This window comes from Lacerta agilis, chromosome 16, assembly GCF_009819535.1.
Source record: "Lacerta agilis isolate rLacAgi1 chromosome 16, rLacAgi1.pri, whole genome shotgun sequence".
NCBI classification, from domain to species: Eukaryota; Metazoa; Chordata; class Lepidosauria; order Squamata; family Lacertidae; genus Lacerta; species Lacerta agilis.
In genome coordinates, this window is record NC_046327.1 from 40,354,546 (window position 1) to 40,367,332 (window position 12,787).

At 43.8% G+C, this 12,787-nt stretch overlaps 1 protein-coding gene across 1 annotated transcript; it reads left to right on the forward strand.

The window, feature by feature from the left end:
* Positions 1–1,136: 1,136 nt before the first annotated feature.
* LOC117060915 (lysozyme C, milk isozyme-like) lies at positions 1,137–9,742 on the forward strand. Its single transcript, XM_033173522.1, has 5 exons — positions 1,137–1,338; positions 6,948–7,103; positions 8,190–8,268; positions 9,585–9,669; positions 9,705–9,742. The coding sequence occupies exons 1-4, from the start codon at positions 1,203–1,205 to the stop codon at positions 9,652–9,654; spliced, it is 441 nt and encodes a 146-aa protein (XP_033029413.1). The 5' UTR covers positions 1,137–1,202; the 3' UTR covers positions 9,655–9,669; positions 9,705–9,742.
* Positions 9,743–12,787: the final 3,045 nt, after the last annotated feature.

Sequence of the window (12,787 nt, forward strand, 5' to 3'; positions counted from 1 at the left end):
CAACACCACACTAAACCCAATGCCTAACCGCCAATCTAACAAAGTTGTGACAGTTTGCTACGAGGTAGGCGAAAAACCAATGAGGCCGTGCTAAGTTGCCACATTGGACAAAAACTCCTACCAGGCCCCTTGAGAATACAAGGCGACCAACCGAAGTCCATAGCAATGTCCTAACCAAAAGCAACCTAAGGGAGGGTGGGCGGGTGATCCGGCGCAGGAACGAAGCGGAATGGGGATGGTGGCCGCCGCGGCTGCTAAGGTACAGGCATAAACTCCGCCCCCGAGCCAGCCCTATTGGCTGACTGCTAGGGGCGGGGCGCGGCGGCGGGGCAGGTAAGGCTGGGGGCTAAACGCCCCCGCGCAGATGCGGGAGCCGGCTCCCGTTCCCAACCCCTCCCCTCGCTGAGGAGGAGAGGCTTTGTGATTCGAGGACCCTCCTCCCGCATGTCAGGAATAAAACACAACGACACATAGATTTTAGGTTAAATGGAGATTAAAAGGCCACAACTTTATTGGTTACAGCATGTGAGTGGTATTGGCTTAGGCATTGGGTTGAACAGACTATAGTTGACTCCCCCCGCAGAGCGTGGAGTCACTCTAGGGTTTACCGCCCAGAAGGCGGAGCCCGTTGATGCAAGATACAACTGGAAGCTCCACCCCCTGGAGTCACCGAAGGTCGTGCCATGGCCCCTAGCCACCAACAGGGCATTGGACAGGATCCACGACCTCCGGATTCCTTTACGGAATACCCAAATTTTAGGAGGGTTAGGCGATGGCCCGAACCTTGCCCTCCAACACCACACTAAACCCAATGCCTAACCGCCACCCGAGCCGAAGAGGCTCGCCGCCAAATACCCTCACAGCTGCAACCAATCCTGAAATCAGTCCCACGGGTGGTCTGGGAATCAGCGTGTTTTTACATGAGTAAAATGTGTCCTTTTATTTAAAATGCATCTCTGGGTTATTTGTGGGGCATAAAAATTAGTTCATATTTTCCCCCAAAATATAGTCTGGCCCCTGACAAAGTCTGAGGGACAGTGGATCGCCCCCCTGCTGAAAAAGTTTGCTGACCCCTGGTCTAAGCCCTCACTGATGCCACCTGTAGAAAGAGTGGGTAGCACACACACCCCGCCAAGTCTACATCCATCAGCTATAAAAACTCTCAAATCTCTGGACATAATACTTTTTAGAGATCTGTGGTAATGAAGGCCCTGAACCTTGCCTTCCTCTGCCTACTCATTTTAGAATCCAAGTCCAAAAAGTATCTAAAATGTGAGCTGCATGATGAATTAATACGACGAGGACTGGATGGTTATCACAACATTGGAGTAGGACACTGTGAGTTCTGGTATTTAGGTGCTTGACTCCCTTAAATTATTTGAATTAATTTAGGTCCAATTTAACTGCCACCTGCTTTGGTTTTGTCAAAGGCTTTTATGGATTGAGTTTGTTGTAATTCATTATTTTCTTGATGTTTAGAGTGTCCTTTAAAATGTTTATGATTTCTCTGACATTGTTTAATATTTGCAGATGTGCCACTTTTTCAAAATGGGCCATGGTAGCACAAAGAAACAAAATTGGGCATTGAGAACATTTTCAAAAAATGTCCTTTTATTTTCAGAAGTTGTGATTTTTTACTTTTTGAAATGGGAGTGTAACAAAGCAAAACAGTTCTTGTGCTATGTGGCTAAGATAAAAAAAGAGAGTTTTCAGTTTCTACTCCCATTGTGGTTTGTTTATTAAAGGTGAACTTCCTCAAATATGTGTTTCAGATTGTGCATTTATTGAGCTTTGTAAAGGTCTCTATTGAGAAACACCTGGAAACAGTTGGATCTGATGTGAGGAAATCAGTGCAGCACTAAGCAGATTGCTCCATCAGTTCTTTCTACTTGCCTGATGGAGTTGTGTGCACTCCCTGCTGGGTTGCTGTTGTTGTTGCCCCACAAAAAAATTGGGGGGCATGGGAAGCCCAGCTGTGCTAGAGAAAGTCCTTGCTCAGGCATTTGCTGGTGGGACTACTCCCTCAAATCTGCCCTGATTTCTTCTTTAAAAGAAATCATTCTTTAATCATTCTTTAAAAAATAGAGAAAATTATCATGAGGAATTACATAAAGCAAGTATGGTAACAGGTTACATTAAAAAGGAATTGGGAAGTGTTAAGAGTAGATTATTTCTTCCTTTAAAATTGTGATCAATTTGTGAGGAAGCTCCGCTGGTGTAAATAATTAAGTTTTCTAGTTCTCATGTTAAAACCAACCATTTATAAAAATAATAAACAAATAGCATCATTAGCATATCTATTTTGAATCTATATGTGTTTTATGCTAAAAAATATATGAAAAACAAACCTTTATGTGTCCTGCGCTAGGTGAAAGACTGAATCTTTAAATGGTTAATGCCAAATTTGAGAATAGTTAATGGTTAGGTCCCCTTCATGGATCACTGCCTTGTCATGGCGAAGGGGCTTGAATAACTCAGGGAAGCTATGGACAGGTCAAAATGGACAGGTCATAGTGGAGTGTTTTGACCAAATGTGATCCACCTGGAGGAGGAACCGGCAAGCCACTCCAGTATCCCTGCCAAGAAAACTGCATGGACAAAGACAACGGGCATATAAAAGTTACGACGCTGGAAGATGAGCCCCTCAGGTTGGAAGGTGTCCAACATGCTACTGAGGAATAACGGAGGAAAAAGTACAAGTAGATTCATAGCTGATGAAGCGGCTGGGCCAAAGCTGAAAGGTCGCTCAGCTGCGGATATGCCTGGAAGCAAAAGGAAAGTCCAATGCTGTAAAGAAAAATATTGCATAGGAACCTGGAATGTAAGAACCATGAGCTGGATGTGGTCAAAAATGAGATGGCAAGAATAAACATTGACATCTGGGGCATCAGTAAACTAAAATGGACAGGAATGGGCAAATTCAGTTCAGATGACTATCATATCTACTACTGTGGTCAGGAATCCCATAAAAGAAATGGAGTGGCCCTCATGGTCAACAAAAGAGTGGCAAAAGCTGTACTGGGATGCAATCTCAAAAATGATAGAATGATCTCGATACGAATCTAAGGCAGACCTTTTAACATCACAGTAATCCAAGTTTATGCACCAACTACTGAAGAAACTGAAATTGACCAATTCTATGAAGACTCAAAACACCTTCTAGAAATGACACCAAAGAATGATGTTCTTTTTATAGGGGATTGGAATGCTAAAGTAGGGAGTCAAGAGATAAAAAGAACAACTGGCAAGTTTGGCCTTGGAGTTCAAAATGAAGCAGGGCAAAGGCTAATAGAATTCTGTCAAGAGAACAAGCTGGTCATCACAAACACTCTTTTCCAACACAAGAGACGACTCTACACATGGACATCACCAGATGGGCAGCATCAAAATCAGATTGATTATATTCCCTGCAGCCAAAGATGGAGAAGCTCTATACAGTCAGCAAAAACAAGACCTGGAGCTGACTGTGGCTCAGATCATCAGCATCTTAAAGCAAAATTCCAGCTTAAACTGAAGAAAGTAGGATAAACCACTGGGCCAGTAAGACACAATCTAAATCAAATTCCTTATGAATACACAGTGGAATTGAGGAACAGGTTTAATGATTTAGTTTTGGTGGATAGAGTGGCTGAAGAACTATGGATGGAGGCTCACAACATTATACAGGAGGCAGAAATGAAAACCACCCCAATGAAAAGGAAATGCAAGAAAGCAAAGTGGCTGTCCAATGAGGCCTTACAAATAGCGGGGGAGAGAACTGAATGCAGATTTCCAAAAAATAGCAAGGAGAGACATGAGGGCCTTTTTAAATGAGCAATGCAAAGAAATAGAGGGAAACAACAGAATGGGAAAAACCAGAGATCTGTTCAAGAAAATTGGAGATATGAAAGGAACATTTCGTACAAAGATTACCATAATAAAGGACAAAAGAGGAAAGGACCTAACAGAAGCAGAAGACATCAAGAAGAGGTGGCAAGAATACACAGAAGAATTATACCAGAAAGATATGGAGATCTCATACACCCCAGGTAGTGTGGTTGCTTACCTTGAGCCAGACATCCTAGAGAGTGAAGTCAAATGGGCCTTAGAAAGCACTGCTAACAACAAGGCCAGTGGAAGTGATGATATTCCAGCTGAACTATTAAAAAAATTAAAAGATGATGCTGTTAAGGTGCTACAGTCAATATGCCAGCAAGTTTGGAAAACTCAGCAGTGGCCAGAGAATTGGAGAAGATCAGTCTACATCCCAACCCCAAAGAAGGGCAGTGCCAAAGAATGCTCCAACTACAGCACAATTGCACTCATTTCACATGCTAGCAAGGTTATGCTTAAAATTCTACAAGGCAGGCTTAAGCAGTATGTGGACTGAGAACTTCCAGAAGTGCAAGCTGGATTTCAAAGGGGCAGAGGAACCAGAGACCAAATTGCTAACATGCGCTGGATTATGGTGAAAGCTAGAGAGTTTCAGAAAAACATCTACTTCTGCTCCATTGTCTATGCAAAAGCTTTTGACTGGGTCGACCTGTCGGAATACACTTCGTGGATCCGTTAAAGTTCCGCGATTATTTGTTTATATTAATGGTTATTATGCACTACTTTTCGTATCCTTCCACTTAAAAGTGAAAGTGGAAGTAAGAATTAGGAGGCATTTTGCCACTGGGATCACTCCGCCCAAAAAGCATAGTTCCAGAGGTTTTTGAAGTTATCAATGGACGTTTATTCTGCTTCCCGCCTTTTTGGAGGGCAGCAACAGTGGTTTTATTGGTTAATATATTGGTTATGATGTCATACCTGGTTATCAATAAAAGGCTGAGGCTCCCCGCTTAGGTTCTTCAGTTTGGGGTCACGTTTTGTTCAGTTGGATCTTAGTTCAGTTAGTTTTAGTTTAAGGGCTTTTGGGAGCGGGCTGGACGGGTTGGACGAGTTTGATGGTTTTACTTTAGTCAGGGTATAGTTTGCGGAAGATCTTTCAGTAAGGTTTTAGTTAGGCTTTTAGACCTAGCATAGGGTTAGATCGCAGAAGATTTATCGGTATAGTTTTATTTAGTTTAGTATCGCGGAAGATTTGGCGGTGCAGGGACTGAGAGCTTAGGGAACCTTAGCATAAGGCTAGGAACAACAAGCGTAAAGAGCCTATACGGGTCAGCCAAAGCCATAAAAAGATTATCGGTGTCTGTCTTTATTTGGGGAAAAGGTTTTTTATTTAATTTGGAAAAACGTAAGGGGTTTCACCTTAGTACTTTAACTTTACCCTTAGTTTAATTGCTTTCACATTGGTAACAGCAACTTCAAGTTAGCTTGAGGCATCCATTTATTTTCGAGGCATCCATTTATTTTCGAGGCATCCACTTATTTTCGAGGCATCCATTTATTTCCGAGGCGCTATCATTTCCGACTTACTCATGCAACTTCAGGTTATGACGCTTGGCTAACACGCACGTGGAACGCTGGCCACATTTCCCCAGCAACTGGTATCCCGTGTGTGGGTGGCCTAGACTCACACACTGGAAGCTCCAGCACCGAATCCCCGCATCGACCACAGCAAACTGTGGCAAATTCTTAAAGAAATGGGAGTGCCTGATCACCTCATCTGTCTCCCGAGAAATCTCTATGTGGGAAAAGAAGCTACAGTTAGAACTGGATATAGAATAACTGATTGGTTCAAAATTGAGAAAGGAGTACGACAAGGCTGTATATTGTCTCCCTGCTTATTTAACTTATATGCAGAATTCATCATGCGAAAGGCTGGACTGGATGAATCCCAAGCCGGAATTAAGAATGCCGGAAGAAATATCAACAGCCTCAGATGACACAATTTTGATGGCAGAAAGTGAGGAGGAATTAAATAACCTTTTAATGAGGGTGAAAGAGGTGAGCGCAAAATATGGTCTGAAGCTCAACATCAAAAAAACTAAGATCATGGCCACTGGTCCCATCACCGGGGAAAGAAATGGAGGCAGTGAGAGATTTTTCTTTCTTGGGTTCAATGTCCACTGCAGATGGTGACAGCAGTCACAAAATTAGAAGACGCCTGCTTCTTGGGAGAAAAGCAATAACATACCTAGACAGCATCTTAAAAAGTAGAGACATCACCTTGCCGACAAAGGTCTGTATAGTTAAAGCTATGGTTTTCCCAGTAGTAATGTACGGAAGTGAGAGGTGAAGAAGGCTGATCGCTGAAGAATTGATGCTTTTGATAGTGCTGGAGGAGACTCTTGAGAGTCCCATGGACTGTAAGAAGATCAAACCTATCCATTCTTAAGGAAAACAGGCCTGAGTGCTCACTGGAAGGACAGATCCTGAAGCTGAGACTTCAATACTTTGGCCACCTCATGAGAAGAGAAGACTCCCTGGAAAAGACCCTGATGTTGGGAAAGATGGAGGGCACAAGCAGAAGGGGATGACAGAGGATGAGATGGTTGGACAGTGTTCTCGAAGCTACCAACATGAGTCTGACCAAACTGCGGGAGGCAGTGGAAGACAGGAGTGCCTGGCGTGCTCTGGTCCATGGGGTCACAAAGAGTCGGACACGACTAAACAACTACAAATGGTTAGGTCCTGGATTTCCTGGACACATCCAGGATTCCTCTCCTGAAAATGGCGTCCAGGGGGAATTTTCAGAACTTGGCAAATGTCTGAGGAACATTTCTTTCCCATGCCAGCCACCTCTCTCTCTCTCTCTCTCTCTCTCTCTCTCTCTCTCTCTCTCTCTCTCTCTCTCTCCCCTTCCCTCTCTCCCTCCCTCCCTTCCTCACGCCAGCCACCTGATGAAGATGCACAATGGTGGGAGAGGTGCCCCGATGGTGGTGGTGGGTGTCTGGTTTTTGGCTCTTTGGAATATGGCAACCCTATAATGGTAACATTCTGTAAACATTTAGATTAGCTGAAATGTTGAGTCATATAATATGAAATGCATTCTACCTTTCTAATCTGTGCTTTCCTCCCAGGGTTGTGTTTGGTCCTGTTCGCAAGTCAATTTGACACGCAACACTATGAGTACACAGATGGCCATCCATACTACGGAATATTTTATTTGAGTGGTCTGTTGTGGTGTGACAATGGGAAACATCCCACAAAGAACCTATGCAGTATTGACTGTGAGAGTAAGTGGTGACTCTTTGCTTTTGCCTTTTGCAACTCAAGGAGAACTGTTTATTTCAGGGGTGGGAACCTGCAACCTGGGGGCCCTTCGTGGCCCACCAGGGTCTCCAGCTTGGCATGCCAGGCCATTTCCCCTGAAACATGGCTGCAGAAGCCCCACGATGCTGTCACTTGCAAACTCCACTCTTGGTTCTCCGCTCCTCATCAACAGTGGGGACCCGAGAAATTAGCAGTTTGTCAGCCCTAGGTTCAGAGCTTCCCAGTGCACCAACTTTGGTCTGTTGAGGTGTGGTTCCCAAGTGGTAACCCCACACAAGGGATTTTGACCAGTGGGCGGATATGCTCATATGTCAGTCATGAAATATCATATGATGTCATATGACTGACATGATAGGTGTCCCCACCCATCTATCAAATTTGGCTCATGGGCATGATCCTGATAAGGATCTGACCTGTGGAGCCATAAAGGTTCTTCATAATGTGGCAGAGATGAAGCCTGAATGCTAGCAACATTTGCAAGCTGTGGCTTAATTATGCCTGCTCAATTATGAGTGTCAGGCACTCTTTGCATGTTCAATGGCACCCCTTTTTGTTATTTGTATCTTTCAGGACTCAGCCTTGATATTCAAAAAGGGGTTTCCTGGAGGAGACTTAGGGAACTTTAGCTCAAATACTTAATCCCTCCCCATTATTACTGCAGTTTCTTGTTCTTTGCAATATGACTAATGTAGTATTTCAGAAAGGAGTAACTTGATGCAGACTCATGACTGAGACAATGAGGTGGGCTGAAGCAGCTGCCTTTGGCTGTGGAATCTCCCACAGGGCATTGCCCCTGCAATCCCACTGGCTGCTGCTGCCTCTGCTGGGGTTGTGCGGCTGCTGTGGTTGTAGCTTCCAGTGAGATAGAGATGACACAAATGTTGAAGTCTCTCAGAACCATGAGCTTGGAGAATTTCAGCACTGCTGCTGAGACCACGGCTAGCTTAGGAAGGCAGATGGTAGGTAGCAGGGTGGAGAATACATCAACAGAAACCCCCATTCTATCCTGATTTGTCCTTCAATGCCAATTTCAATAACTTTCCTGGCAGAGTTTCTGGATGACAATATCACAGATGATGTTGAGTGTGCAAAGAAAGTTTCTGCAAGCAAGAATGGGATGTTAGCTTGGTAAGTAGCATCAGCTCGCCAATGTCTAAGAATGAAAATATAAATGACAATATCATATAATCATATCGAGCACAATTTTTTTTTCTGTTTTATGATTACAAGACAGAGAAAAGAGAACTGCTTTCAGTCCCTTTGTGTATTAAGTACATTTCAAGAGTCCTTTACAACAGAACAGTGAAAGAAATAACTCAAGACAAAATGAAGAACTAGTTGATCACCATGATGGTCTGCTCAGCTAGTACATATCAGGCAGAGATTCTGCTTAAAGAGTTTAGGGGTGGCTGTTGTTGTTTTTCTTTGTGGGGAACAGCAGAGTATCTGTAAATGGGTGCATGGATATCACCCAATGGTGCAAATTCAGCATAAAATTAGAAGCATAAGGGATGTAATAATGAAAAAGAACAGTGTGAAGCTCGTTCTACACTTTGGTGCTTTTTTAGAAAACAAAAAACTCTTAAGGCAGTGATGGGAGCCTCCAGTTGACAGGCATGTCCATTTGTCTTCAGAGGCCATTTGTCCTAAGTCATGCCCACCTGTTCATCTCTTGAGCTCACTCTAAGTGTGCTCTCAATTCTTCCTTTTCAGCCTCTGCTGAACTTGGTGCCGAATCCAAAGCACTTTCCAGTGCTGGAATTATTTTTGAATTCAAAATGCATCTGCAAAGGAAGAATCTTTTTTTGAAACTGTGGCTAAAATTTAAAATCACCTATGCCATCTATATTAACTGGTTCTGATGTAATTGTTGGGAGATAACGGCGAGGCCTTGTGCCTTCCCCCAATGCAGCATCGCCAGGGATTCTTCACTCTGGTCTCCTGTCACGCTGATGTGACCCCTACCCTCCTGGGACATGAGCACACAACCAGCAGAGTCCAAAATAGAAGCGTTAGCCTTGAGGTGTAACATCTAATCCTAATTAATTGCAATGAAATCAAACATAACAGTACAAAGTAAACATGGCTCCTCTTTCTCTCTCTTCCTCGGAGAGAACTCTGAAACAAAACATCACTGTGAGAGAACAGTGGGAGGAAGGGAGCAAACAGCATATTTCCCTTTCCGCTTATATAGCTCTAACAATCAGCAGCTGAAATGCATTACATACAGACACGTGACCCAACAATCCTATATCTGCAGTGTAGGGAGGGGTGAAATCCTAACAATTATGTGACACCAGTGAGTGGTTCTGTCCAAAGTTACCCTTGTAGGGTTGACCATTTCTGGATCTGGTCCTCCAGCTGGTAACGTAATTATTAAGGCAAAAGCCAACTGCTCCAACCTGTTTCTAATAAATGTTGTTTCTTTCTCTCTTCTCTTTTAGGAAACCCTTTGAAGAGTACTGCCTACATCCTATGCCTTCCATACTCTATTGGGAATGCAATAAGCCTTGAAATACAGGGATCCATTTATTATATTATTATTATTATTATTATTATTATTATTATTATTATTTTCAGCACAAGCTGTTCTGATTGGATATCTCATCCTGCATCAGCTGACTGGTGAAAGTGGCAGGCCTAAAACCTGAGGACCATTTGATCAAGTCAGGATAATCTTCAAAATTAACAAACACCTTTAAAAGAGAGAGAGAGAGAGAGAGAGAGAGAGAGAGAGAGAGAGAGAGAGAGAGAATCTTCCTGAAACCCACAACATGGATGAATCCTGTAAACGTGTCTCAATTGATTGCTTTCAGGCAAAGATTATATGAAAATGTTACATCAGAACCAAGTTAATATAGATGGCATAGAGTACTCTTCTGAACTTGAAAAAAACAAAACATTTGGATGGATCCAGGTTAGGTTAGTTACACTTACCGGTACTTCCTACTGAAATAAATGTGACAGCTTTGCATAAGTGGGTCCCATTCCAGCCCCCTGCCCCCCGCAGACACAGGCCAGGACCACAGAGCAGGGCCTTTGCTTGTTTGTTTTATCCAGGACATTCAGTGGTGCAAGGTTCCTTTCTCTCTGCTGCCCATCCCTAGGCCAGGCTTCCTCAAACTTGGCCCTCCAGATGTTTTGAGACTACAGTTCCCATCATCCTTGACCACTGGTCCTGCTAGCTAGGGATCATGGGAGTTGTAGGCCAAAAACATCTGGAGGGCCGAGGTTGAGGAAGCCTGCCCTAGGTTCTGAATTGTGCTGGCTAGTCAACCTCTGAGTAAGATGAACTCACATCTTCTATGATTCCATGTCATCTAGTTTCTGCCATGGCTTCCAGCCAGGAAAGACATGCTACTGCCATCAACTATCTCTACCTCTTGCTTGGTCCACAGCCAACCTGCAGCAGCCTCCACAGTCCGCAGCCAGGCGCCAGTTCCTTTTTCTTCTTGCCTCCTCATTAGCCTTTACAGCATCCTCTTTCCCTGACTCCCTCAATGATTAAATTCTATATTTATAATCTTCACCTCTCCTCTCCACCCCAATCCCCTCTTACCCCTCCTCTGTTGGATAGTTCTGTCCCTCTGCCCCTGTCCCAGCCCCATTCAGATTCTCTTATTTACAGTTTGCAAGATGCTAAATGTGACTAACAGTCAAATCCAGTGCTCCCATTCTGCTTGCAAAATGGCTTTTGGTTGAATAGAGGTAACACAAAAGAAGAGGGTTTTCAGCCCCCCTGCACCCTGAAATGTGTTTCTGAGGTTTGGGGGCCCCTCCAGAACAGCATAGAATAAAATATTAGTTAGCAACATCATCAGTAAGCATTTTACAGTCATCCACAAGTATCTCCAAGTATGGCTATAATGAAATATATTCTATCATGGAGTGACATATAAGGCAGTTAGGGCAATCAGAGCGATGTAGAGAGTATGCTGAACACAGGGTAGACCCACAAGAGCCAACTCCTGGGGCCGCCCCAATAAAATATTTGAGGGGGCGGCCCCCCAAGTTGATGGACATTGCCATTAAAATGGCATGTTTGCACCATGTCATGTGATCAATTATGCAGGGCAGGGATTACCTGGGTCTCCCATTATTTTATTCAAGTTGGCACCCCTGCACCCTAAAGTCCCCACACCCCAAGTGCTCTCAGAGCTATGGCATGATATAAATGGGCCTCAACATTGGAAAAAGCTCTCTAAGGCCCAATAAAACACCAGAGGACATGAGATTCTGAGCAGCAAGCTGGATCTGAATCCAGCCATGTCAAAAGATGTGTAGCACATGATACAGAGCTAATCAGAAATGGCATCATTCACAGACTGACTGGCAGGTGGTGATTAAGGCAGGACTCACACCTTTTAAGACACCTTCAAATGTGGGAAAAGGCTTCAATGGCCCTAAAACTCTACTTCCTCTCCTTTCTTACCTATTTTGGCCTGCACCAAATGCCTCTTGCCTACAAGAGATGTCAGTTTTCCACACATGTAATGTGTATCTGCCCCCCAAATAGGTATCCTAAAACAGAATAATATTTGATCCAGAAACTCACGAAGCTTCTCTTACTTAATTGGTCTGAGCCCCTTTCCCCATATTTTACCCTTGAGATTATTGCTTATTACCTCCCTTTGTTGAAGGCCTTCTGGCCTTGGGGAACCAGAGAAGGGGTGACTGCCTCTACAGAAGGAACACTCCTGCCCCAAATACACATGCATAAAAGCCCTTAGGGCAGCAGGCAGGGTTCAACCGCTCCCACCCTGTGGACTCAGGGCAACAATAAGCTCACTATCAGTTCCATCACCTTGAATGGGCTAGACAGGAGTCATGAATGGCAATCATAGGTCAGGCGCCTCCCAAAATGTATAACATCAAAGGATCAGTATAACCTCACTTGCCCATGTCTTCAGTTTGATTAGCAACCTCACCCTTCACCACCCATGCCTCCATGCCTGCTTCAAGAGAAAGGCACTGCTTGTGTTCTTTTACCTCTTCATTTGAGTGAACAGCAAAGCTCACACTCTGTATGAGAGCATAAAAGCCAAAACTGGATGTCCATCAATGGTGTGCTATAATAATAATAATAATAATAATATACACTTGTTTCACTGGGCTGAAAGGAAAATCCATGCAGTAAATGTGGAAAAACAAAAGAGTTATTGCTTGGCTAGCCAGCAAGCTGTGACTTAGAAGAATTGATTTCCAAAGTCTGAGCAAGCCCCAAAAGGCTCCTGAATATACATTTCTGTTATCTCTTAAGGCTGTTATCTCTTAATATACATTTCTGTTATCTCTTAAGGCACTACATATACATAAAACTGCAGCAAAATTCCTCCTATCCTAGGCTACCATTATCCTGGGCTAGCATACCCATTTCCTTAATTGCATATACATAAAGACTCTGGGAGATGAGCCCCTCAGGTCAGAAGGTGTCCAACATGCTACTGAGGAAGAGCAGAGGACAAGTACAAGTAGATTCAGAGCTGATGAAGTAGCTGGGCCAAAGCCGAAAGGTCGCTCAGTCGCAGATATGCCTGGAAGTGAAAGGAAAGTCCAATGCTGTAAAGAAAAATATTGCATAGGAACCTGGAATGTAAGAACCATGAACCTTGGTAAGCTGGGTGTTGTCAAAAATGAGATGGCAAGA

Excerpts from the sequence above, each read along its gene's own strand:
- LOC117060915 (XM_033173522.1), top strand. The coding sequence starts at position 1,203 with ATGAAGGCCCTGAACCTTGCCTTCCTCTGCCTACTCATTTTAGAATCC. Across the intron at positions 1,339-6,947 it reads CAACATTGGAGTAGGACACT|GGTTGTGTTTGGTCCTGTTC; the intron begins GTGAGTTCTGGT and ends CTTTCCTCCCAG. Across the intron at positions 8,269-9,584 it reads AAGAATGGGATGTTAGCTTG|GAAACCCTTTGAAGAGTACT; the intron begins GTAAGTAGCATC and ends CTTCTCTTTTAG.